Below are 24,787 nucleotides of genomic sequence, written 5' to 3'. Positions count from 1 at the left end.
TTAATAAGCATGTGTAAATATGTGTATACAATTTTGTACTCTTTGTTATTTCTGTGTATGGATTAATCACGTACTGAAAAATAGTGATTTAAGCATGTGTAAATTAAATATCTTTACAGCATTGCCTTTAGATATTTTTTGTCTAGATCTTTACATATTAAATTAGTATTGATGTGATCTTTATGAAAATGATATGTGCGTCATGTACAATTGCATCCTTGTGCACCGGGCTGTCCTTTATTCTTGGTAGTGTAAGTAATATTCACACTATCGATGTATCTTAACACGTTGTAGTCATAGGCGCAGCCAGAATTTAAAGCTTGTAGAATCGAGGTTCTAATCATTTTAAACTAGTATGTTCTAAATTAATAGTAATTAATACATATTCAATGAATTTTTATGACAAATACAAAATTCGGACCAAAACTACTGGATCGGACCAACCCGTTACTGATAGACTAGCTCGGCCCCTGGTTGTAGTAAGACGTGTTAGTCTTGTTTCATTTTACTAAGTTCACTTATTATGAAAAGTTGGTTCCGAGTAGTTACCTGCATAGGTTTATTCAGATGTTGGTAGATCTTTTTCTTATTCTATTTGTTAGAGGCAGAGCTAACAGAAGCATTTATCAAGCCCGACTTCTTAGGCATGCATCAGTATTTTGCCCGTAACAGTTTAATTTCTGTACACCGATAACAATACTAGGTAATCCAATAAGTGGGGTCTGTAGAGGGTAGTGTGTACGCAGACCTTAATTTTCACATTGTTAGATTATTTAAAAGATAACTACAAGTAACCCTTTTGTATAAAGAGGATATGTAATCGAGAAAATAAAGAAAATTACCTCCAATGATATGTTAAAATACAACAACCCAGTATAATTCCACTAGTGGGGTCTGGGAAGGGTAGTTTGTACGCAGACCTTACCCCTACCCTAAGGGTAGAGAGGCTGTTTCTGATAGACCCCCGACTCCCTCCCTCCAAGAACTCCCCACCTTGCTCTTGGGGTGACTCGAACTCACAACCTCTTGGCACAGGATCGTGCTTGAAAAACCTGGGAAAGGATAAAGGCTGGCCTGCAGTAAGGGGAACTGCAGGCACCGCGCGGGCAATTCGGTGCCGCTGGCGAGCGTAAGAAAATGATCCCGTGACACGTGGTATCAGAGGCGATTAAAGCCATACTATGCCATGACACAATGTCAAGGCAAAAGTTAAGATGGCGAGTGCATTTTGGATGTCATTACAGAGATCATGTCAAAGCAAAGATTGATGTTCATATGCCACCAGAGATCGAGAACCCGATACTGCTGGTCGAAGAAAGTCTAGGGTGCTACTGAATGTGGTGATATGCCGATGAGTCGGATGGTCAAGAGAAGGCCATGTTTGCCAGGTCGAGCAACCATATTGCAAAGAGTGTGAGCCATGGACTATAAACATTCGGCATGATCATAGCGGAGATCTTGCCAAGGATGCATGCGACGCATCAGTTGAGTGTCTTTCCTATGGGATAGACTTGTGAGATGCCTGAGGTCATTGCCAAGGTGAGGAGATGGATTCGAAGGAAATAGCGAAGCTTCAGAATTGGTCGGATTTCCAATTTGGAAGATGTCATCATTCTAGAAGAGGTACGCCAAAAGATCGGGGACCGTTGAGAGTCCAAGTGCGAGGCACAACCGGACTAGGAAGGCATGCTAGCAGGACCAAGAGAGTACCTGTCTATAGGGCGAGTATTGAAGTACTACTGGGAATATTGGGTACTTGATGAGGAAGTGACAGTTGGAAAACAAAAAGCTTTGTTCGGGAATGCGGCGATGCTATGACTTTAAGAATGTAGTACTCACCAAGAGACGTCCCAAGAGCTGGCCGAAAACTCAACTCTGCATGTGATAGACAAGTAATTCTCAGCTACTCCTTTCCCAGTTTTCTACACCTTATCGCTCTTATTTTGAACTTTCTTCATCTTAAAGTAACACAAGAGCCAAACCCAATTTTTTTCAAACTAACAAACAGATAGAACTCTAAGCAAATTTACTAATCAAAAACAATTTATAAGTATAGACCACATAAACCCCTTGTCAAAACCAACGCCAAATACATGTTGTGATACTAAAAAATATAGAGCTCTAAGTAAAGCCACCAATCAAAATAATTCCCAAATCAAGACTAATATATGCAATATATAGCAGTATCCAAAGTCTAAAACTTTTTCTGTTTGAGGGACAAACCTTTAATTTCTCGGAAACTTGCTTGATTTTGTCACTCAAGTAATAACTTCCATCACAAATGGAAACAAATTCAAGCACACTTACACAGTTATAACCAAGAGGTTCTAAAATAGGTAAAGCCAAATATCCCCCAATCCCACAATCTTGAGCAAAATCCCTCAAAGGGTATTCATTTTTGGTGTAAAACTTCACATATGGACAAAATTCAAGAACCCCATTTCTAAAAACTTTGCCAAGAGGACCAATATCAACACTGTACTTGTACTCACGGGTTCGAGCCGTGAAAACAGGCTCTTGCAGAAATACAGGTAAGGATGCGTACAATAGATACCCTTTACTTGTAATCTTCACAGTGTTTTCTATTCTTAGATCACTAATACCAAAAGGCTGATCTTTAAAAGCAAGAAAACACTTCCCTTGAGTTATTATAGGAGCCCAAAACTGCACTAAAGTTGGAATTGAAATAAAATCTAATAGATGAAGAAAAGATTTGATCTTTTCTTTGAGAAGATCATCAGCTCCATGGCTCCAGAAAATCTTCAAATGGGCAATTGAATCTCTGTCTTTTGAAGAAAGAATCAACCCCTTTTTGCACATATTTCAAGAAATAGGACGTGGAAATGTGCTTTGAAGCATCATTAGCTTCAACTGCAGCCATATTTGATCACTGAATTTCTAGCAAATTTTGTAATAGCTATCTCTTTGTTTATATATTAGGTGTATTAGCAGAAGAAGCAAGAAAGTAAAGCTTGAGTGAAGGGGACCAAATAGCTTTTGGTCTCATGTGCTCTCTTAGCCTTCAACAAAAAGGTTCAAGGGTTCTTTCAGTTCATCTTGAGTCAAGATGACTGTTCTCTTTCTTTTTCTTTTTTGGGTTGACAAACTAAACTGTCTGGTTCAGTTTTTCTACTCGATATTTCGTACCTGTTTAGGCTGATTAATCTAGATTTGTACAAAAAAGTCTATTTTGAAGGTAACATAAAATGACTCCAGTTCCAAATCAGTTCCTTCAATATCTTGGTCTCCTCATACAACATATTGATTCAAGTACGGTAAACTAAATATTTGAATCGTATATACTACATATGTTACTAGCCAAGCATGTAAAATCAGGGGCAGATTCGGGATTTCAATGGTATGGGTGCATTGTGGTGAAGAAGTGTATCTAGAATTTAGGGTTTAACAAAGTCTCTTACCATGAACTCACTACACTTTAGAAATTATAGGTTCAAAATTATATTCTTTTAAAATTTTAGTAATTTTCACATATATATTTATACTTCGTTCCGAAATCAAAATCCTTCAGAGTGCGATTGAACTATCAATTTCACTTGTAAAGGTGCACCCAATAATAATTGCATCATAGGAGTCTTTGAGCATGGGTTCACCCATATATATATATATATATATTGATTAAGTACGAGAAACTAGAGATTTGACAAGCACATATATGTCACGAACCAAGCACATAACGTGCCAAGAACCAGATTTTACTTATATTTACGCGAATAGGAAAATTGAAAGACGTACCTTGACATGATGCTGATAATGTATGATAAGTAAGGAAGTGTGTTGATATGTTTTGGATAACTCCCTTCATAGGTACATGGTAGATTGGGTACCTAACAATAAAATTAGAGAGAATTAACTCAAATTCTCTAAATTGAATAAATAGATGAATAATGGAGAGAATTTTTTCCTTAATAATAATTTCTAGAAAACAATTATCATTAACATCAATTCCAAATTTCTATAAGATATTGAATTGATAAATTTTATTGCTATGTGGAAAAAATAAATTTAATTGTTTCATCAATGTATCATTGGAATTTCACTTGAAATTATTACAAAGGTCAAAATAGGAAGAAGAAAAAAAAATACCAAACAACAGCCATCCAACTTGCAGGAGACAAGTCAATGCTCTTCAGTGTCTGAACTCCTGGATGCTTCTCAGTAAATTCATATATCTGAAATATCCAAAAAAAATCAAAAAATATTACTTTAAAATACAAAATTAAGAATACTAAGTGACTATTAAAAATATATTCTTTTCAAAAATAGTCTCAACTTATCAAAAAGAAAGAAAACCTCTTGTTCATCAAACCCTAACTTAACCTCCCACATTCTCATGTTATTTAAAAACTTCTAACTAATTATTAGAAAAATTAAGTGTAGACACCTTCTCCACCAAGGGAATTCTCCAACAGGGAGAGGCAATCTCAGAATGTTGAAAATACATATAGCCAAGGCGATTTTCATTAACATTCATTGAAGGTTCATAACTTCTTTGAATGTTTTGTTGATTGGCTACTACATCTCGGGACGGGACTGATCCCGAAAGAGGATCTCTTGAGCCCTCTACAGGCTCAAAAGTGGAGTCTGTTGAGTTATTGCTGGAAGTCCTCGAGAGTTTTTCACTACCACTTACTTCACTCACTTACGCTAGCTCAAGATCAAGTCTATCAATAATATGGTCTTTTGATAAGTTTATGTAGAAAATGAAAGAGTATCAGTAACGACATATCATTATTATATATTGATTCACGAAACCTAAAGATTTGACAAGCACAAATATGTCACAAATCAAGCACGTAATGTGCACGGTCGGCAACCATATATCTCGTTTATGGACTACTATCAAAATCTAAATAGTTAAATATAAATAAATAAACTTATCGGCCACAAGAAAGAAAAAAGAATGTAGAGAATTAATCCATCCATTGCAAAAGAAAAGTTATCTCAGTTTTGGTTTGTTATGTTAGCCATGATAAAGAGAGAAAAAAAAGGCTTATTTTTTTCTTATAGTTTAGTTTGGTAACTAAGCAAAATATAATAGATAAACAAACAATTAAAAATAATTTTGAGTTGGCTGAGTCGATTTAACCATTTTTTCCACCATCAAACACGTGCGCGCACGAGAGAGACGTATCCATTTGTTTGGGACTTGCAGCTTTATGACGTTTCTATGGACATTAGCAACCTCACCTCTTAAAGTTTCAGAAAAGGGTCTAAACTAGACCTATTATTTGTTAAATGGTTTATAAGTACACTGTGTCTATCTATCATTCCGAAAAAACACACAACACTAATTATTAAATAAAACCCTCACGTCTAACGAGCAAATTGGTGGGCCTTTCATTTAATGATATGGCAATATTTTATTGGGCCACGTGACATTGTCGGCCAAAAAACAAATATGGGTCTTATTTCTACCCATTTACCTGATCCGACCCTATGGTTTGTTATAAAACAACTCCCCCCCTCTTCTTCTCCCAATCTTGAAACGAAAATTAACAACAGCTCCTTCCTCACTCTCGTTCTTCATTATTTAGTTCACTTCTCCCATTTCTTGCTTCACAAACCACCACCCTACAATCACCGTCGTTGTTGCAATCCCTTTTCTCTCTCTTCCCTTCAATCCCTCCCTTTCCTCCAAAATCCCTACTCTCCCCCTCTAGCTCCTTATACTCTCTTCCCTTCAATCCCTCCATTTCCTCCAAAATCCCTACTCTCCCCCTCTAGCTCCCTTTACAGCACGAGCTTAAATAATGATCTTCAAATTTTCAATACATAACATCAAAAATATTGTGTCTCCGATTTACGATGACGAGTATGTCATTGCTTCTTGGATTGAAGATTTCTTCAGCTAAAATTTCACCCACACTTGACGACTCGACTTGTCATCTCGAGAGTTGTAGTCATGTTTTCCCATTTTCTGCTTCTATTGTGTTCTACAACTGTTATATGATTTACCGGGTTGGTTCATTCGGGTCCGGAGTGATGTCGGAGTGAATTGAGACACTTAGTCTTTTAATTGGAAGTTTAAGTTAGAAAAGTCGACCGGATGTTGACATATGTGTAAACGGCCTCGAATTTGAATTTTGATGGTTCTGTTATCCCCGTTAGGTGATTTGGAGGTCCGTAGTAGAATTAGGCTTGAATTGACGAAAGTTAAAATTTTTGGCAAATTTGACCGAGAGTTGAAATTTTGATATCGTGGTCGGATTGGATTTCCGGGAATTGGAGTAGGTTCGTGGTGTCATTTATGACTGCTGTGCAAAATTTGAGGTCAATCAGATGCGGTTTGATAGGTTTCGACGTCGTTTGTGAAATTTGAAAGTTTAGAAGTTCATTAGGCTTGAATTCGGGCGTAATCCGTATTTTTTATGTTGTTTGGGGTGATTTTGGGGATTGACTAAGTTCATATTGGGTTATAAGACTGGTTGGTATGTTTGGTTGAGGTCACGGGGCCTCGAGTGTGTTTCAGATGCTTAACGGGTTGAAATTGGGACTTAGGTAATTGCTGAGTTTTCTGGTGTTCTGGTGTTTTGCACCTGCGGTGGGGAGACCGCAGGTGCGGACCCGCAGAAGTGAAGAGGAGGCCGCAGAGGCGGGCAATGCCAGGAAGGGAAGGGGGCGGAGGTGAGATATAGGATGCTCATCTGCGAACCCGCAGATGAGAGGATGGCCCGCAGATGCAGAAAGGGAAAGTTTGGGCATTTCCCTAGAAGTGGACGAAGGGCCACAGAAACGACTCCGCAAGTGCGAGACCTGGAGCGCAGGTGCGAGCCCATTGTTTTTAGTGGGTTCCGCATTGTGCGGATATTTTTACGCAGGTGCAGAAATAAGGCCGCATATGTGAAAGGCCTGGCAGAACATATAAATACGGGGCTTCGAGATTTTTCACCATTTTCACTATTTTGAATTCGGATTTTGGCTTATAATTTTGTATTTTTCTTGTGAAATTGATTCATTTCGCCTATATCAATTATATCGTACTGCTTGTGGCTAGATTCAAGGCATTTGGAGCCTGATTCGAGGGGCAAAGGCATTTCAGAGTAGGATTTTGTGCGGCTTGAGGTAAGTAACAGTCTTAAATATGGTCCTAAGGGTATGAAACCCCGAATTTTGGTATGATGTGATTATTTTAAAGGTGACGCACATGCTAGGTGACGGGCGTGTGGGCGTACACCGTGGGGGATTGTGACTTGGTCCGTCCCGTTAGACTGTAAAGTCGAATAGCTTATTGTTAATTACATGTTCCCTCTATCTTCTAGAAATTTGACTGCCACTCATGTTAGAAACCATGCTTAAGCCATATGATATCACTGTTGGGACCCGCAGCGGTCGGGTACTTGTTGAATTAGCTGTTATTTATTGTCTTGTACTCAGTCATAGTTTTACTTGCGCGTCATATCTCCGTTTCCTCTTGTTTTCTTGTTGATACTTGTTATCATCTCTTTTGGGCTGATTTGTATGATTTCTGAGAGACCGAGAGGCTAGAGAGGTTAGTGACTGAGATAGGTCCTGAGTGCCGAGTTGTGAGCTATGTGAGGTATATGGATCGGGTTGCACTCCTCAACGAGCCTGAGGGCTGAATGTATATGGATCGGGTTGCACGCCGCAAGGAGCCTTATGGCTACTTATATGATTGGATCGGGTAGCACGCCATAGCGATATAGCGCTTGGGCTAAAGGAGCCCCTCCGGAGTCTGTACACCCCCAGTGAGCGCATGTACCTATTGAGTGTGATTACTAAGGGCTGAGAGCCGAGTGTTTGAGCTACTGAGAGCTTGAGTGATTGTTACCCTATGAGGTTGCATATGTTTCCTTTGTTGTTGCACTAAGCTGAATTATGTCATTGTTCTGAACTTTTGGAAAATATTGTATCTGGTTTATCTGAACTTAGTAAATGTACAACTGACTTAACTTATATTGCCGGAATTGAATCATGTCTACTATCATTGCTGAAATTACTGAAGTGAACGGTAATTGTATGTATAGTTCGTCACTACTTCTCAGTTCCGTATTTATTTTTGTTACTTACTGAGTTGGTTGTACTCACGCTATACCCTGCACTTCATGCGCAGATCCAAATGTATCCGGTCACGGAGGACGTTGATCTCGTGCGCAGTTGAGTATCGGAGATTCACGAGGTAGTTGTCGGCATTCGCAGTCCTTGTCTCTCCTTTCTTATTATCTTTATTTTTTGTATTGGTATTTAGACACATACCCTTGTAGACACTGTTTCTTAGACTAGTTGTTTAGATGCTCATGACTTGGTGACACCCCGATATTTGGGGCTATTTTTTCGCGTTGTATTTTGAGTTTAACTCTTGTTTTTATGAAAACTCTATCATATCAAGCTTTTGGTTTATTTTGTGAAACATTTGAAGAATTTTGAAAAGAATCGGCTTTCCTAGTACCATCTATAGACACCATCACGACAGGTTAGGGTTTTGGGTCGTGACACCATCAAAATACAAATAGAAACCCGAATTTCAAGTCGAGTCCTTAGTGTATCACCAGCAATCATTTTTTAGATTAAATGTCGCTTGTGTTTTACTGGAGTGATTTGAATAAGTTGAATGAGAATCAGACTAAGTTTGAGAATTACGTATAATGAGCTTAGTTTGAAGATTATAAAGGTTAATGATGTGAATGGGATTGAAATTGCGTATCCAGATTTGTATTATAATGAATGGCTTGTGGTTCATGGGTTTCAGAGTGTGATTCCGTTGCTTGATGAGATGATGAAATAGGTGAGAATTTTAGGAAAGTTAGAGAGTAATAATGCAGTGAAATTTGATGTTTCTATGGGTTGTTACCCAAGTCAAAAAAGTTATAATAACCCAACTTATTATTACTCTATGCCATAGGATTGGATCAGGTAAATAGGTACAAATAAGACCCATGTTTTGTTTTTAGCTAACACGTGGCCCAGTAAAAAATTGTCACGTCATTAAATGAAAGTCCCACCAATTATGTTGTTAGACGTGGGGGTATTTTGTTAATAAAATTAATGTTATGTGCATTTCCGGACGGATAGATGGACAGAGGATACTTATAAATAGTAACGACCTGACTAGTCATTTTGAGTCTAGCGTGTCATTCGGCGGTTTAAGGCCTTGAGTAGCTTCACTTTATGTATTATGACTTGTACGCGAAGTTGGAATTGAATTTCGGGATGTTCGGAGTCGATTCATAAGGAAACCTCTCAATTCGGAAGCTTTAAGTTGGAAGAGTTGACCAAGGTTTGACTTTTGAGTAAACGATATCGGAATCGGGATTTGAAGGTTCCAATAGGTACATATAATGATTTTAGAATTGGGCATATGTTTGGATTGATTATCGGGTGGCCCGGGAGCATTCCACCGCTTATTATGGAAAGTTTGCATTTTGAAAGTTATTAGAAATTTCTAAGTTTGATATGAAGTGGGCTTTGGTGTTATTGATATCCGTTTAAGATTATGAGCCTTGGAATAGGTTCGTATAGTAATTTATGACTTGTACGTAAAGTTTGGCTCTATTCCGGAATGTTTAAGTATAATTCGGACGTGTTCGTCAAAGTTTGAATGTTGAAAGTTAAAATAAGGATTTTGATCATCGATTCATGATTTTGAGGTTATTCGTGGCATTTCGAGTCTTTGGATAAGTTTGGATAAGGTATTGGGACTAGTTGGTGTAATTGGACGAGGTCCCATGGGCCTCAGGTGTGTTTTGGAATGGTTTCGGACAAATTCTCATTGTTTTGTCATTACTGGTTTCTGATGTGTTTGGTTTACATCGCGATCGTGGAAGTAATTATGTGATCGCGAAGGGTTAGCTGGGTTGACGGAGGTTTTGTTCATCGCGGTCGCGTAGAAGGGGTCGCGATCGCGGAGCTGGAGCAGGTGGTTCTTCGCGTTCGCGTGGGCTGAGTCGCGAATGCACTGTATTGAGGAGGATGGCATGTTTGGAAGAGTTGTTCTATGCGACCGCAGAAGGACTGCCTCGATCGCTTAGGAGGAAAGTCGTTGAGGCTAAGTTTAGCCTTCTTGTTCGCATTGTTTAGCCGCGTTTGCGGTGGTTTGGGCAGGCTATGCTTCGCGATCGCAAGGAGGATCTCGTGTTAGCGTAGAGAAATGTCCTGGGTGAGGCTGGTTGTCCTTCGTGATCGCGAGGTATTTTACGCGATCACGAAGAAGGTCGAGCCCGAACGGTGCTGTTTTAATTCGGGAGTTGGCTCGTTTTTCTCTCATTTTTCACTTGGGTGTCCAAATTTGGGGAGTTATTTTGAGGAGATTTTTATCAAGCAACACAAGGTAGGTTATTCCCACTTGTTGTAAGTTAAATAAATTAGTTATATAAGGATTTAAACATAAAAATTTGTAGAAAATGTGAGATTTTGGAAGAAACCCTAGAATTTGGTATTTTTGGATTTTCACCACGAAATTTGACATGGAATTTGGAATAAAGTATATATTTGAGTTCGTGGTGTTATGGGTAGTAATTATCTTCGAAATTTTTTGATATCTGGGCACGTGAGCCCGAGGATTGACTTTGTTGACTTTTCGAGCGGAGTTGGCAATTATTATAAATTGTTAAATTATGAGTATTGGAGTATATTTTTATTGGTTGTACTTTGTTTGACTAGTTTCGGATTGATGGGCATCGATTTGAGGTACTAGAGAGGCGTTGGAGCCGGTTATGGAACTTCAAAGCGAGGTAAGTCTCATGTCTAACTTTATGAGGGGGAATTTACCCTGTATGTGTCATATTTATTATGTGCTACATGTTGTGGGAGCTACTCACGAATGAGGTGACGAGTGTCTGTGCGTATGCTAGAATTTCTTATTATGTCCGGGTAGACTTAGACTCACGGCATGCTTAAATTATGCTATTTGAGTTATTCTTGCGTGTTTAAATACTTTTATTTACATTTAGCCTGAGACTAGACATGCGTAGAGTATCGTACTTGCTATGTTAGATACTTGATGAGCTACTTGATTAGCCGTAGAAATTGTACTTTCCTTACGGGTTTCTTCCGCGTTATGCATATTCATCGGAACATTTTTTTTATTTTAACAACTCATACATATATTCGTGAGTAGGATCAAAGACCCGTAAAAACTTTATATTCTTATGGGATCGGGTCGCTCGCCTCGGCAGTATCATGTATCACACTTTTATGGGATCGGGTTGTTCGTCTCGGCAGTATCATGTATCACACTCTTATGGTATCGGGTCGTTCGCCTTGACAGTATCACGTATCACACTCTTATGGGATTGGGTCGTTATACTTGGCAGGATATTATAACATACTCTTATGGGATCGAGTCGTTCGCCTCGGCAGTATTATGTATCACACTCTTTTGGGATCAGGTCATTCGCCTTGGCAATTTCATGAAATACTCTTATGGGATATGGCCGCCCGCCTCGGCAGAATCGTGCATAATATTTTACAAGAAACCTGTATATCCGTGGATTTTCCTGACTTGAGATGTGATGATCTATCTGGTATGGACCATATTATATACTCCATTTGAGGAAGTAATCGATATTTGAGGACTTTGTGTTTACTGTTTAGATGAGGATTGTAACATGTATCTATATTTGTTTTCACTGTTTAATTACCATGCTTCATAATTGTCTACTATTTACTGTACTTGATTTATTAGACTACTAGTAAGTGTCGATGTCGACCCCTCGCCACTACTTATCCGGGTTTAGTCTAGATACTCATTGGGTACACGTTGATTTTCGTACTCATGCTACACTTCTGCACTTATTATGCAGGTATATATTCTTGGTGGTCATTTGGTCGCAAATGCACAGTTATTACGAGGACTTTACGGTGAGATGCATCCCATGTTACTATCTGCAGCACACAGAGTCGTGTTCATATTTATTTATGTTATCCTACCTATTTTACATTCTAGACAGATGTTGTATTGGTATTGTATTTCTTAGCAGTTTTTCATGCACTTGTGATACCAGATTTTGGAATATTCTAATTGATGTTAATGGTTTTGCTCCAATATTGTCACTTTTTATTTTATATCTTACTAGCATTGTATGTATCCATGATTTTAAATGCGCAAATTTATTTATTTAATAAAAACTTGTGATTTTAAAAGTAATAAAATAAATAATTAATTAGATGGTTCACCGTCAGCTTGCCTAACTAAAACGTTGGGCGCCATCACGACCTATAACGGAAATTGGGTCGTGACAGCTTGGTACCAGAGCACTAGGTTCACTTAGGTCTCACATGTAATGAGCAAGTCTAGTAGAGTCTTGCGGATTGGTACGTAGACATCTGTACTTATCTTCGAGAGGCTACATGGGTGGTAGGAGAGCTTCCCTTCCTTGATTCCTCATCGTACGATTTGATTTCGTGGAAGCTTATGCCTTCGATTCCTTCCTACTTATTCGTACGCGACGTCAGACATTTGTTATCGGTTGAGCACCGACAAGTTATGAAGATAGTATAGATGTGGTGCAGTATACTTTTCCCTGCGAATGCGAGGGGGACTAGTATCATCATCTTGTAGAGGAGTGTTCTGTTATTTCTGCCTAGTGTTGGTGTTGCCTACGGTTGAGGTTCGATATCTCCGAATTTGGTGAATTTTTTGTTAATATTGTGGTGTCACCGTCCTTGATTGAACGCATTGAGGCTCATCAGCATGTTGATCTTCATTTGTTTTCCTCTAGGCATGGTGTTGAGAGATGGTACCTAAGAAGAAGTTATCAGAGATGGTTATGTGTTGCGATTTCAGGATCAAATCTGCGTTTCCGGTGTTGATGGTTCGAGGGAGATGATCCCTGAGCTATTTTCTGTACCTAGGAAGTTCGAATATGAAGAGAAGGGGCTTGATCGGAATGTAGGAAAATGTGAATATTTGATCATCATTTTGCGGATGTAGTATGGCCCTGAGTTTTAAACATATTGTTGGAACTTCGGGTAATGTTAATGGATGAAGGGATTCTTACGGCCGGCGGATGAGTGTGAACCCATGAAGATTAATTGATTTCATGATGGATGTAACTATGGCAATGGCTTTAGAGGTCGATATAAGGTTACACAGGTGGGCTATCTCATGTGAGAAGGTTAGGGGTTGCATAACTCCTGATGAAGTTTCTATAAAGAGTTCTGCCTTCTATCCAATAGGATGCATGTACTGCAATGTGAGCTTGGATCGATTGAAGAAGATGGTACGGCTATTAGGAGGTCGAGTTTGCGACTATGGCTGATAATTCGGGATATGTTATGATTAATGCAACAAGAACTTATGAGAAAGTAGTTTGCTCACAGTAGCCCGATTCCATATTCTTTAGTTGAGAATACTCAATCCTCCAGCACTCTTAAGCAAACAGACCTTATTTCATGCAACTAAGGCCCTTTTAGATATAGTAGCCTCACCCGTCCACAAGTATATGCGCTTAGACTTTCCTTTTTTTCTCTATTTTTGTGAGGTCCAATATTATTTTAGAAGGTATTGATTTCTGTGTAACAGAAGATCCTCCGAATTTTTGACCAATCTTACCTTCATTAATTACAATATTACGGACATAGTGCATTGGAGTCGTGAAGCACCACCACAAACTATTGCGTGTCTAGTATTAGGGCATACACCTTCTTATTATGTCAACATCCACCTCTGATATTACCTTTAGGGTTTTCGCGAATAAAAATTGTTTGATAGATTTACGTGAATTAATTGTACCTTCATACTTTTATGTAAAGTACGTAAAGTTTTATTTGCAAAGCATTATTCTTAAAATGCACTTAAAATGTTCATACCTATCGGTTTTAACAACTAGTTTTACTATGGATAACACATGATGTTCATATAAATCTATTATATGTGCCTCTCCATTTAACATTAGGTGGACCTCATCCAATAACTATCCTAACTCTATTATATCTTCTGCTTCGTTTCTTTTGGAACAATCACAAAGACTTTATGAAGTCGGATCAAGTGAATGCTTCACTTTAAATATTTCTTTTAGGGTAAATTATTAGGTTTTGTAAGTACGTTGAGGTGTGCATAATTTTCAAGAGTGGGAGGAAAAATGATTGAGAAGATCGAAAATTTAAAAAAGAGGGGGATTTCTATAAGACACGTGTCGGTTAAGCATTTTATTCGTACATATATAGAATTATAGGAGTAATGGATAGAACAACTATGGAAAGCTCCCCTTTAGATTTGATTTTTATGTATGATTCCATTTGTTACCAATTGTGAGTTAGCTTTTGGTAACTTAATACCCTTTAGAAATTTAGAGCTCCTTCTATTCTAAACTAATCATGACTCTTATGTCCTTTTTGTTCTCAAAAATCAAATGACATTAATCTAAGATGTACAAGGTTTGGGGTTGTCCACTAATTAGTTTTCTCCTGTCCGTGGACTCTTCTCTACAAACTCATAATCACTCCACTTTTTATAAGCTTTTCTTCCAATGCAGCCACGAGTAGTACTCTTTCATCCTTTGGTTACTTCTCTTTCTTTTAGAAAAAATCTTAAAATATGATAGTGTATACGGTCAAAATAGATTTCGGCCTCCGTACGTTTGATCGAGTTCGAATGGTAAGCGATCGAAGTGAAAGCTCGAGACGAGTTCCGAGGATAGTACAAATAATCCTCGAGCTCCAAGACCGATCGAGAAATCGGCTCGGTATCATTATCAAGCCCATGACCAAATCGAACCGCAAGGCAACGTGAAGGTTGTCGGAGATGCACAGACCGATTGACACTCACCCCGAATGCCGAACTCGAACTCAAGGCCGAGGGCTCGACCCAATACCGAGCTCGAGCCAGTATCGAGCTCGCAGACAGGAGTCGTTGCAACCACACTAGGGGGAGAATCTTGGCAGGAATCGAGGAAGAGATAATTCATCATGGGTTTTCCACTATATATTTTTTATTATAAATAAAGTAAGATCTCTCTACTATAAATGGGGGGAATCCTTGTAAGCACAAGGAAGGTTCACACATTGTAAGAAAAGACTACTTCTATTTATTGAAGAATAAATCTCTTGAGCTTGTTTTAACTCAGCATACTCACTCTTCTTGTTCAATAATTTATATTCCGTTTCTATAGCCAAGAATCTAAACATTTCCACTTCTATGTACGATTTATGTCAAGCTATATCACATATCCTTAGAACTACTTATAAATTCAACTATATCCGATTTTTCGGGTAAACAGATAGAGTGAATTCAAGATTCATGGGTGAAGGATAATTGCATGGTGGTAAAGTGAAAATAAAAATTAAAACTTGTGTTTATTATCACACGAGCTTTGGATCAATGTCTTGGATAAAGAGTATGATCATGAGATCTGATAAGAGAACTTAATTAAAGAGAAAATAAAAAATAGGAATTCAATAGAAATAAGTGTAGATCGATATTCGATTAGGAGATGGTGTGAAATAAAATAGTGAAAAGGGAAAAAGAAAATATTGTTGTGTAGAAGAAAAGAAGAAAAGGGAAGCAAGTGCCCTAATATGGGGGAGAGGAAGGGTATGTACATGCAAAGAGTAAGTTTGTTCATTACGCGAGTTCAAAATAAGTTTAACCCCAATAAATGACGAGAATATTCTAAAACTCGTGTGATACTTAAAGGATTAATGTAATACCGCCAAAAAATATTATGATCATAATACCGATAAAAAAATATTATGATAAATTATCAATGAAGTACGATAATTAATGAAAATAGTAAAGAGAATCAAAGTATAATACCTAAGTGTTGTTGGAGATTTGATGGTGTAGATTTGGATGGCTGATAAGTAAGGAGCATAATATTGCACAACATTCTCATTATTTTTTAGAGCAATAGGAGCACCAATACCATATGAACTCCATTCTTCATAACAATCCCACAAGTCTCCAAGTGTGAAATATTCAGATTTTTCCTTGGCAATTGGATCATTCATGTAATTCTACAACATTATAAAAAGAAATCAAACTAATTAATAAGAGATAAATGGTAAAAAGAAAAAACAAAAAGAAAAAAGAGAGAAGGAAAATAAGGAAAAATGACGAGTGATAAAAGAATCTCTATATATTCAAAATTTTAGAAAAATATCTAGTGCATAGGAAATAAATTTTGAAACCATAAAGCAAATTTTAGAAAATAAAATGATTACTTTAGATGCATTCTATAAATGTTATTCATAAAATTGATTATTTTTCCTCAAGAACACCTGACTAAAAAGGAACAAAAATAAACTCTAGTTTGCCATTAAAATAGAAGATTGTTCCAATTTTCTACTTAGATAAACAAGCGGAGGGAGAACTAAACATATTTGATTTTATCATTTGAATCTCATGTGCTTAAAAAAGGATCTATATATAAGCTAAATAGATTTTATATCATATTCATCAGAAAGAAAATGAAAGCTATATACAAAAAGGAATTTATGATACCTTTGAATATATAAGGTATGAAAATATATACAAATAAGCAAACAAGAAAACTTGATATCGATCTATTACTATACCTCAATCTCAAACAAATATTCAGAAGTCTCTTTTAAAAATAAATTAAAGAATTACCCTTGGGAGAAGTTTTGAAGGGACAACGAGTGTTACTGATTGAAGAAAACTCTGGAGATTTGACATCTGATTTGATTTCTTTTTTGACAAGAATTCAAGGGAAGAAGAAAACATTTTGATTGTATTTTGTTTTTCTCACAATCACAAGAACAAAAATTTACTAGTCTTCTCTTTGGTTTTGTCAATTCAAAATCAACCATTGGCAAGTAGTTAGCACTTGTATTTACTTACTAAAAAATTGGTTTTGAAGATTCACATAATCTGAAGTAGATTTAATTGTAGAGATAGTCAAAAAGTGTCATCGTAAAATTTGTTTTATATTATGACAAAATTGTAAACACAAACCAGAAATTAAACGTCGATACACTCTAAAGGAATGAACAAAGGAAATTTGCCAGAAGTAACTAAAAATCTGGAAGAAAAAAAAATGAAGCTAAAGAAGAAGAAGAAGGAGAAAACAACGAGAAAATAAAAAGTATATATGAAAATAAACTACTAGCAAAATATAACGTAAACATTAATTACAACAACAGCAACTCGTGTACTTACAAAATTTTGTTATCATTTGTTAAATGCTAGTCTTAATTAATCACTATTTTAAATGCTACATGTTAATGTATATGGAGTTTTCACTACTTCTTGAGGTATTTTGGATTTTCAAATATAAGAAGAGTGGAAAAGAGTACCTAGTAGAATAATTTCAGTAATGACATATTTTGTAGGTTAGGTTACGAGCGGTTATTTTACTACAGGTTTTTGTATGATTCCTGCTGAAGCATACACTCGAGAGAGGGTGGGTATAGGGCGAAGGATTTCAAGGAGGGACACACATGCACTAAACAAAATTCGAAAGGTGTATAAAACCTATAGTGGATAATATTTTACTTCACGGCGTATATAAGAAAATAATATGAGGCGCCCTTTAGAGGAATTCTTACTTTTTTCCTTTTATGAGCAAATTAAATGTGCAAAATTTTAGACATAGAGCGAATTTTAGCATTAGCCTACTAGGTATAGGCTAATGTAAACCTAGTAGCATTTGCCTCGACTCTATAATTGTATTAAAGAATCATCGGATGTATAAGAATATTTAGTACATACTCTAGTATGTTGGTTTGATTATTAATATAACATAAAATTCAAATTCTCAATCCGCCTTTTTAATTAAATATAGAACTACTGAAGAGCAAATGGGCTTTGGCATTGGCTTAATAATTGCTGAATTACATCCAGAGTGAATTCACAAAATCAGACGTACTTATTAATGTTCTTTTACATATTTACTGATAATTATGTGACAAGCCAAAATGAGAAAATGTATGTACAATTCCTTAATTAATTAATCTTTCTTTATGGAACTATTCTATGAAAAGCTCGGTGAAGACGACGAGAGATGACTTCGTATACTATCATAAATTCATTGGAGTATTGAAATTGAAATTATATAAATATGATAAAAATAAAAATAAAAAGATCAGGGTTTATTTTCTAGGTTGAAGTGGATCTTTCATTTTCTCAATTATGACATGCTTGGTTAGGTTTTCATCAAGGTCCGTCGAGACAACTTCCAAATTATTTATTAGTTGATTTAATTCTAGGAACTAATATTGAAAAGTTAAAATATATTAGTTTTGGTAATACTAACAAATGTTTATAATATTTATTTTTATGTGTTATGGTCTAGCTAGCGTTCATTTTCATGGTCCGTGGCTTAACATGGCTTCTTGTTCTTTTTATTTTTCTTCTTATAATTCTTCTTTCATTGATCTTAAATCATTACTATGAATTTTAAAGTAATTTATTCTGGTATTGAAGTTCTTTAAACTATTTGTACTATCCTTACTTAGGTGATAAAAATTAATGTAAAAAGTGAAGCAAGCATATATGTCACGACCCAATTTCACCTGTAGATCGTGATGGCGCCCAACACTACAGCTAGGCAAGCCAACAAATAAATTAAACATATATCAATTATTTTCAGAATAATTTTTTAAGTAATTTTATTATTTTTCTAGCAATATTAAAGAAATTAGAAAAGATGCCGATTAACTTAAATCCAAAAAAATAATACAATTCCAAATTCTACCAATGTGTGTGCCAAGACCTGGGGTCACAAGTGTATGAGCATCTAGTAGATTATACAAAATCCCAAATATTGTTTGAAATAAAAATAGACAGAATGCAAATACAAGGAGAGGCACTGGTAGCTACAGAACGGCCCATCAAGACAGCTCACAACTACGCCTCTGGATAACGTGGATGTACGATGATAGGTCCTCCACTAGTACCTGCCTCAGATCCTGCACAAAAAAGTGCAGCAAGTGTAGCATGAGTACGTAAACAACGTATACCCAGTAAGTATCAAGCCTAATCTCGAAGTGGTAGAGACGAGATGGCCGACTTTGACACTCACTAAGAGTCAATAATAATAAATAAAATTAAAAATAGCAATATCTAGATCAACATGATTTATAGAATTTACAATGATTTTCTTTAACCAGCAGAAATAATCAAATTCTTTCAAATGCAACAATTCTCAGTATATTAATTAAATTCCTTCAATTCCAATAAATTTTCAATTTATCAATTAGCTTTACAAGCTGCAATAAACTATCAAAGTATCATATAATTATTATTATTAGGCATGATTTCTGCTGAGGTCGTACGGCCCGATCCAGAGTGTCGTGTACACTGCCGAGAGACGTACGGCGCGATCCATAGATACATCTATCCTGCTGAGGCGTTCAGCCCGCTCCACAAGAAAGGAGGACATTTTTCTTATGTACCTCCGGAAGGAGAGTATATTTATTATAAGATAAATACGGGAGGATGAACAATTTCTTTTAACAATTAATTAATTTAAACAGAAAATTAAGCATATGAGATTTTCATCTTTTAATATTTTTATCTAAGAATTAACAATATATATATATATATATATATATATATATATATATATATATATATATATATATATATATATATATATATATATATATATCAAATAATTTTAATTAAGTAAAGGATACAACTTGCACAAGTAATTCATGCTTTTGAGTTGTAAACTATACGGACTCTCGTCATCTCGTGCGTACGTAGTCCCCACAATTAGCAACAATTATTAATTTAATTACCTACTGGGTAATTTTCTCCTCACAAGATTAGACAAGAGACTTACCTCAATTTGCTCCAATTTAATCAACTAGAAGGCCTTTTTCATGATTATCCAACTCTGTCTCGCTCGAATCTAGCCAAAATAATTCGATACAATCACTAAAAATTATAGGAATCAATTCCATAAGAAAATACAATATTTTTCAATAAAAATCCGAAATTAACTCAAAATATAGCTCGTGGGGCCCACGTCTCGGAATCCGGCACAAGACACGAAATATGAACGCCCACTAAACCACGAGTCTACCCATACCAAAATTACTAAATTCTGACAACAATTGGCCCTCAACTAGAGAACGACTGAAAAGAAAAAGTAATTGCAACAAGTAGGAATAATAGCAAGATGAAATAAGATTGAATCCAAGAATGCAGTCAAACTCTAAGTAATAAAAATCCCTCTCTTATCGTGGGCCGTGGCATTATACAAGCAAAAGTGTTAAAACTTAAAAGTATTTCTTTACAGTTGTCCACTTGTCCAGTACCCTTCTTTACCAATACTCTATTAGGCATTCAGATTTGAGACATTAGAAAATAGAAACCCTAACGTCTAAAAGTGTTAATTTCAGTATTACACCCAGCAGCCAGAGCAGCAGACTCACTATCTCCCTCTCCCTCTCACCAACTTGCCAACCCACCAACTCGTCATCTCGCCTCTCCCTGTCGTCATAGCCAGAGCCCAGAGCAGCAGATGGTAAGTTTCTTTTCTTGTTGAAATTTCAAGTTGCCTTCTCTGCCTTGTGCTGTTTTGAGATAGATTTTAACAGTTTTTGTTTAAATATCTGTTAAGGAAATTATTATTTTCATTCCTTTTCTTTTCTTGTTGTAGTGACTCATAGCATGGCTGAAAATATACAAAGTGATAAGATGATAGGTGAAAGTGGGGCTTCTAATTCAAATGCAATAAGCCAATATGAAACAACGGAGTTAAATATAACCAAAAAAGGAAAAAAATGTCTATTGTGTGGGATCATTTTACAGAAATTATTACTTCCGAAGGGAGTACAAAAGCAAAATGTGACTATTGCTTTATTGAGTATTATTTTAAGACCAAAGACGATACGTCGACACTTCTTTCTCATATGTTTAAATGTCCTAAACGCCCTGCTATTGTTGATAAAAAACAATCAAATTTAGGTTTTCAATCTGTTCCGGGGGATAGTCAAGGTGATGTAGCTGTTGTTACTTGAAAATTTAATCAAGAAGAGTGTAGGAAGGCATTATGTCGTATGGTAATAGTTGATGAGCTTCCTTTCAGCTTTGTTGAGAAAGAAGGTTTTAGAGACTTTATGAAAGTGGCGCAACCTTATTTTCGGATCCCTTCCCGTAGTACTGTACCTAGGAATTGTTTTTGATCTTTTTAATGAAGAAAGCAAAAGTTGAAGAGGTCTTTTATAGAAACGAAACAAAGAGTATGTATTACCACTGATACTTGGACTTCTATACAAAGAATCAATTATATGTGTATCACTGCCCATTGGATTGATAGTGAATGGAATATGCATAAAAGAATAATTAATTTTTGTCCTATTGTTAGTCATAAAGGCGAAGATATGGAAAATGGTATTGGTAGGTGCTTACGTGAGTGGGGGATAAATAAGATCTTCACTGTCACAGTTGATAATGCAAGCTCCAATTATGTGACAGAAAAAGAATTGTCTAAGCAATTAACAAAAATGGGAACTAATTTGATGAACGGTAATCACCTTCATGTGAGATGTATGGCTCACATCATGAATCTTATGGTCCAGGATGGTTTAAAAGAATCTTCAGTGTCTATTGAATGTGTTAGGCATGTAGTGAGATATGTTAGGCAGTCTCCTACGTGGTTGAAGAGGTTTCAAGAATGTTTTGATGATGAACAACTCAATTGTAAAAAAACTTTGTGATTGGATGTTCCAACTAGGTGGAATTCCACCTACTTGATGTTGCGTAGGGCTGTTGAATTTGAAAGTGCATTTTCACATTATGCATCTAGTAAAATTGGCTTAAGACATTATCTTGAGCATTCTTATATTGAAGTTGGAATTCCTACATGTGAACTTTTGAGTAGTGATTGGGAGAATGTAAAAAGAATTACAAAGTTTCTTGAAATCTTCTATCTTCTTACTTTGAAAATATCTGGATCACGTTATGTTACATCGAATATTCATTTTCTTAACACGTTGTAGTCATAGGCGTAGCCAGAATTTAAAGCTTGTAGAATCGAGGTTATAATCATTTTAAACTAGTATGTTCTAAATTAAGTAATTAATACATATTCAATGAATTTTTATGACAAATACAAAATTCGGACCAAAACTACTGGATCGGACCAACCCGTTACTGATAGACTAGCTCGGCCCCTGGTTGTAGTAAGACGTGTTATTCGTCTTGTTTCATTTTACTAAGTTCACTTATTATGAAAAGTTGGTTCCGAGTAGTTACCTGCATAGGTTTATTCAGATGTTGGTAGATCTTTTTCTTATTCTATTTGTTAGAGGCAGAGCTAACAGAAGCATTTATCTAGCCCGACTTCTTAGGCATGCATCAGTATTTTGCCCGTAACAGTTTAATTTCTGTACACCGATAACAATACTAGGTAACCAATAAGTGTGGTCTGTAGAGGGTAGTGTGTGTGCAGACCTTAATTTTTACATTGTTAGATTATTTAAAAGATAACTACAAGTAACCCTTTTGTATAAAGAGGATATGTAATCGAGAAAATAAAGAAAATTACCTCCAATGATATGTTAAAATACAACAACCCAGTATAATTTCACTAGTGGGGTCTGGGAAGGGTAGTTTGTACGCAGACCTTACACCTACCCTATGGGTAGAGAGGCTGTTTCCGATAGACCCTCGACTCCCTCCCTCCAAGAACTCCCCACCTTGCTCTTGGGGTGACTCGAACTCACAACCTCTTGGCACATGATCGTGCTTGGAAAACCTGGGAAAGGATAAAGGCTGGCCTGTAGCAAAGGGAACTGCAGGCGCCGCGCGGGCAATTCGGTGCCGCTGGCGAGCGTAAGAAAATGAGCCTGTAACACATGGTATCAGAGCCGATTAAGGCCATACTATGCCATGACACAATGTCAAGGCAAAAGTTAAGATGGCGAGTGCATTTTGGATGTCATTACAGAGATCATGTCAAAGCAGAGATTGATGTTTATATGCCACCAGAGATCGAGAACCCGATACTGCTGGTCGAAGAAAGTCTAGGGTGCTACTGAATGTGGTGATATGCCGATGAGTCGGATGGTCAAGAGAAGGCCATGTTTGCCAGGTCGAGCAACCATATTGCAAAGAGTGTGAGCCATGGACTATAAACATTCGGCATGATCATAGCGGAGATCTTGCCAAGGATGCGTGCGACGCATCAGTTGAGTGTCTTTCCTATGGGATAGACTTGTGAGATGCCTGAGGTCATTGCCAAGGTGAGGAGATGGATTCGAAGGAAATAGCGAAGCTTTAGAATTGGGCGGATTTCCAAGTTGGAAGATGTCATCATTCTAGAAGAGGTACGCCGAAAGATCGGGGACCGTTGAGAGTCCAAGTGCGAGGCACAATCGGACCGGGAAGGCATGCTAGCAGGACCAAGAGAGTACATGTCTATAGGGCGAGTATTGAAGTAATACCGGAAACATTGGGTACTTGATGAGGAAGTGACAGTTGGAAAACAAAGAGCTTTGATCGGGAATGCGGCGATGCTATGACTTTAAGAATGTAGTACTCACCAAGAGACATCCCAAGAGCTGGCCGAAAACTCAACTCTGCATGTGATAGACAAGTAATTCTCAGCTACTCCTTTCCCAGTTTTCTACACCTTATCGCTCTTATTTTGAACTTTCTTCATCTTAAAGTAACAAAAGAGCCAAACCCAATTTTTTTCAAACTAACAAACAGATAGAACTCTAAGCAAATTTCCTAATCAATAACAATTTATAAGTTAAGACCACATAAACCCCTTGTCAAAACCAACGCCAAATACATGTTATGATACTAAAAAATATAGAGCTCTAAGTAAATCCACCAATCAAACAATTCGTAACTCAAGACTAATATATGCAAGTCAATAGCAGTATCCAAAGTCTAAAACATTTTCTGTTTGAGGGACAAACCTTTAATTTCTCGGAAACTTGCTTGATTTTGTCACTCAAGTAATAACTTCCATCACAAATGGAAACAAATTCAAGCACACTTACACAGTTATAACCAAGAGGTTCTAAAATAGGTAAAGCCAAATATCCCCCAATCCCACAATCTTGAGCAAAATCCCTCAAAGGGTATTCATTTTTGGTGTAAAACTTCACATATGGACGAAATTCAAGAACCCCATTTCTAGAAACTCTGCCAAGAGGACCAATATCAACATTGTGCTTGTACTCACGGGTTCGAGCCGTGAAAATAGGCTCTTGCAGAAATACAGGTAAGGTTGCGTACAATAGATACCCTTTACTTGTACTCTTCACAGTGTTTTCTATTCTTAGACCACTAAGACCAAAAGGCTGATCTTTAACAGCAAGAAAACACTTCCCTTGAGTTATTATAGGAGCCCAAAACTGCACTAAAGTTGGAATTGAAATAAAATCTAATAGATGAAGAAAAGATTTGATCTTTTCTTTGAGAAGATCATCAGCTCCATGGCTCCAGAAAATCTTCAAATGGGCAATTGAATCTGTCTTTTGAAGAAAGAATCAACCCCTTTTGCACATATTTCAAGAAATAGGACGTGGAAATGTGCTTTGAAGCATCATCAGCGTCAACTGTAGCCATATTGTTGGGATTTTAAGCTTGTGTAGCTTAAAGAGGGTGAATGAGAAATAGAGGAAAAATGAAATATTTGAGTTTCCCTTGGGAAAGAGACATTGTCTCATATCGAAGGAAGAAAAGGCTTTTGATGGGTATATATATAATTGCTCTTCGTCTAGCTCTTAAAGAGTAAAGAAAAAGGCAAGCCTCGTGCCGTCGTCGTCGTCGCTCGCTCGGCTCGGCTTTGGCTTCGGCTTCGGCTTCGGCCCGGTTCGGTCAGGCCCGTTTTCTTTCCCGGATTATTTTAAATACATTTTTTTCGCAATATTTCAAACA

The 24,787-nt window shown here is 36.8% G+C and overlaps 1 protein-coding gene across 1 annotated transcript; it reads right to left on the bottom strand.

Annotated features, from left to right (window-relative positions):
- Positions 1-1,922: 1,922 nt before the first annotated feature.
- LOC142164134 (protein NLP1-like) lies at positions 1,923-24,475 on the bottom strand. The gene is made up of 7 exons (XM_075221321.1): positions 24,413-24,475; positions 24,152-24,261; positions 23,821-24,049; positions 4,105-4,190; positions 3,754-3,845; positions 2,224-2,669; positions 1,923-1,997 (listed from the first exon to the last, which is right to left on the bottom strand). Exons 1-7 carry the CDS (start codon positions 24,473-24,475, stop codon positions 1,923-1,925), a joined length of 1,101 nt encoding a protein of 366 aa, XP_075077422.1.
- Positions 24,476-24,787: the final 312 nt, after the last annotated feature.

The sequence above is a fragment of the Nicotiana tabacum genome, chromosome 9 (genome assembly GCF_000715075.1).
Source record: "Nicotiana tabacum cultivar K326 chromosome 9, ASM71507v2, whole genome shotgun sequence".
NCBI lineage: Eukaryota > Viridiplantae > Streptophyta > Magnoliopsida > Solanales > Solanaceae > Nicotiana > Nicotiana tabacum.
The sequence above is the reverse complement of the archived record's forward strand: the minus strand, read 5'-3'. Positions and strand labels throughout refer to the sequence as shown.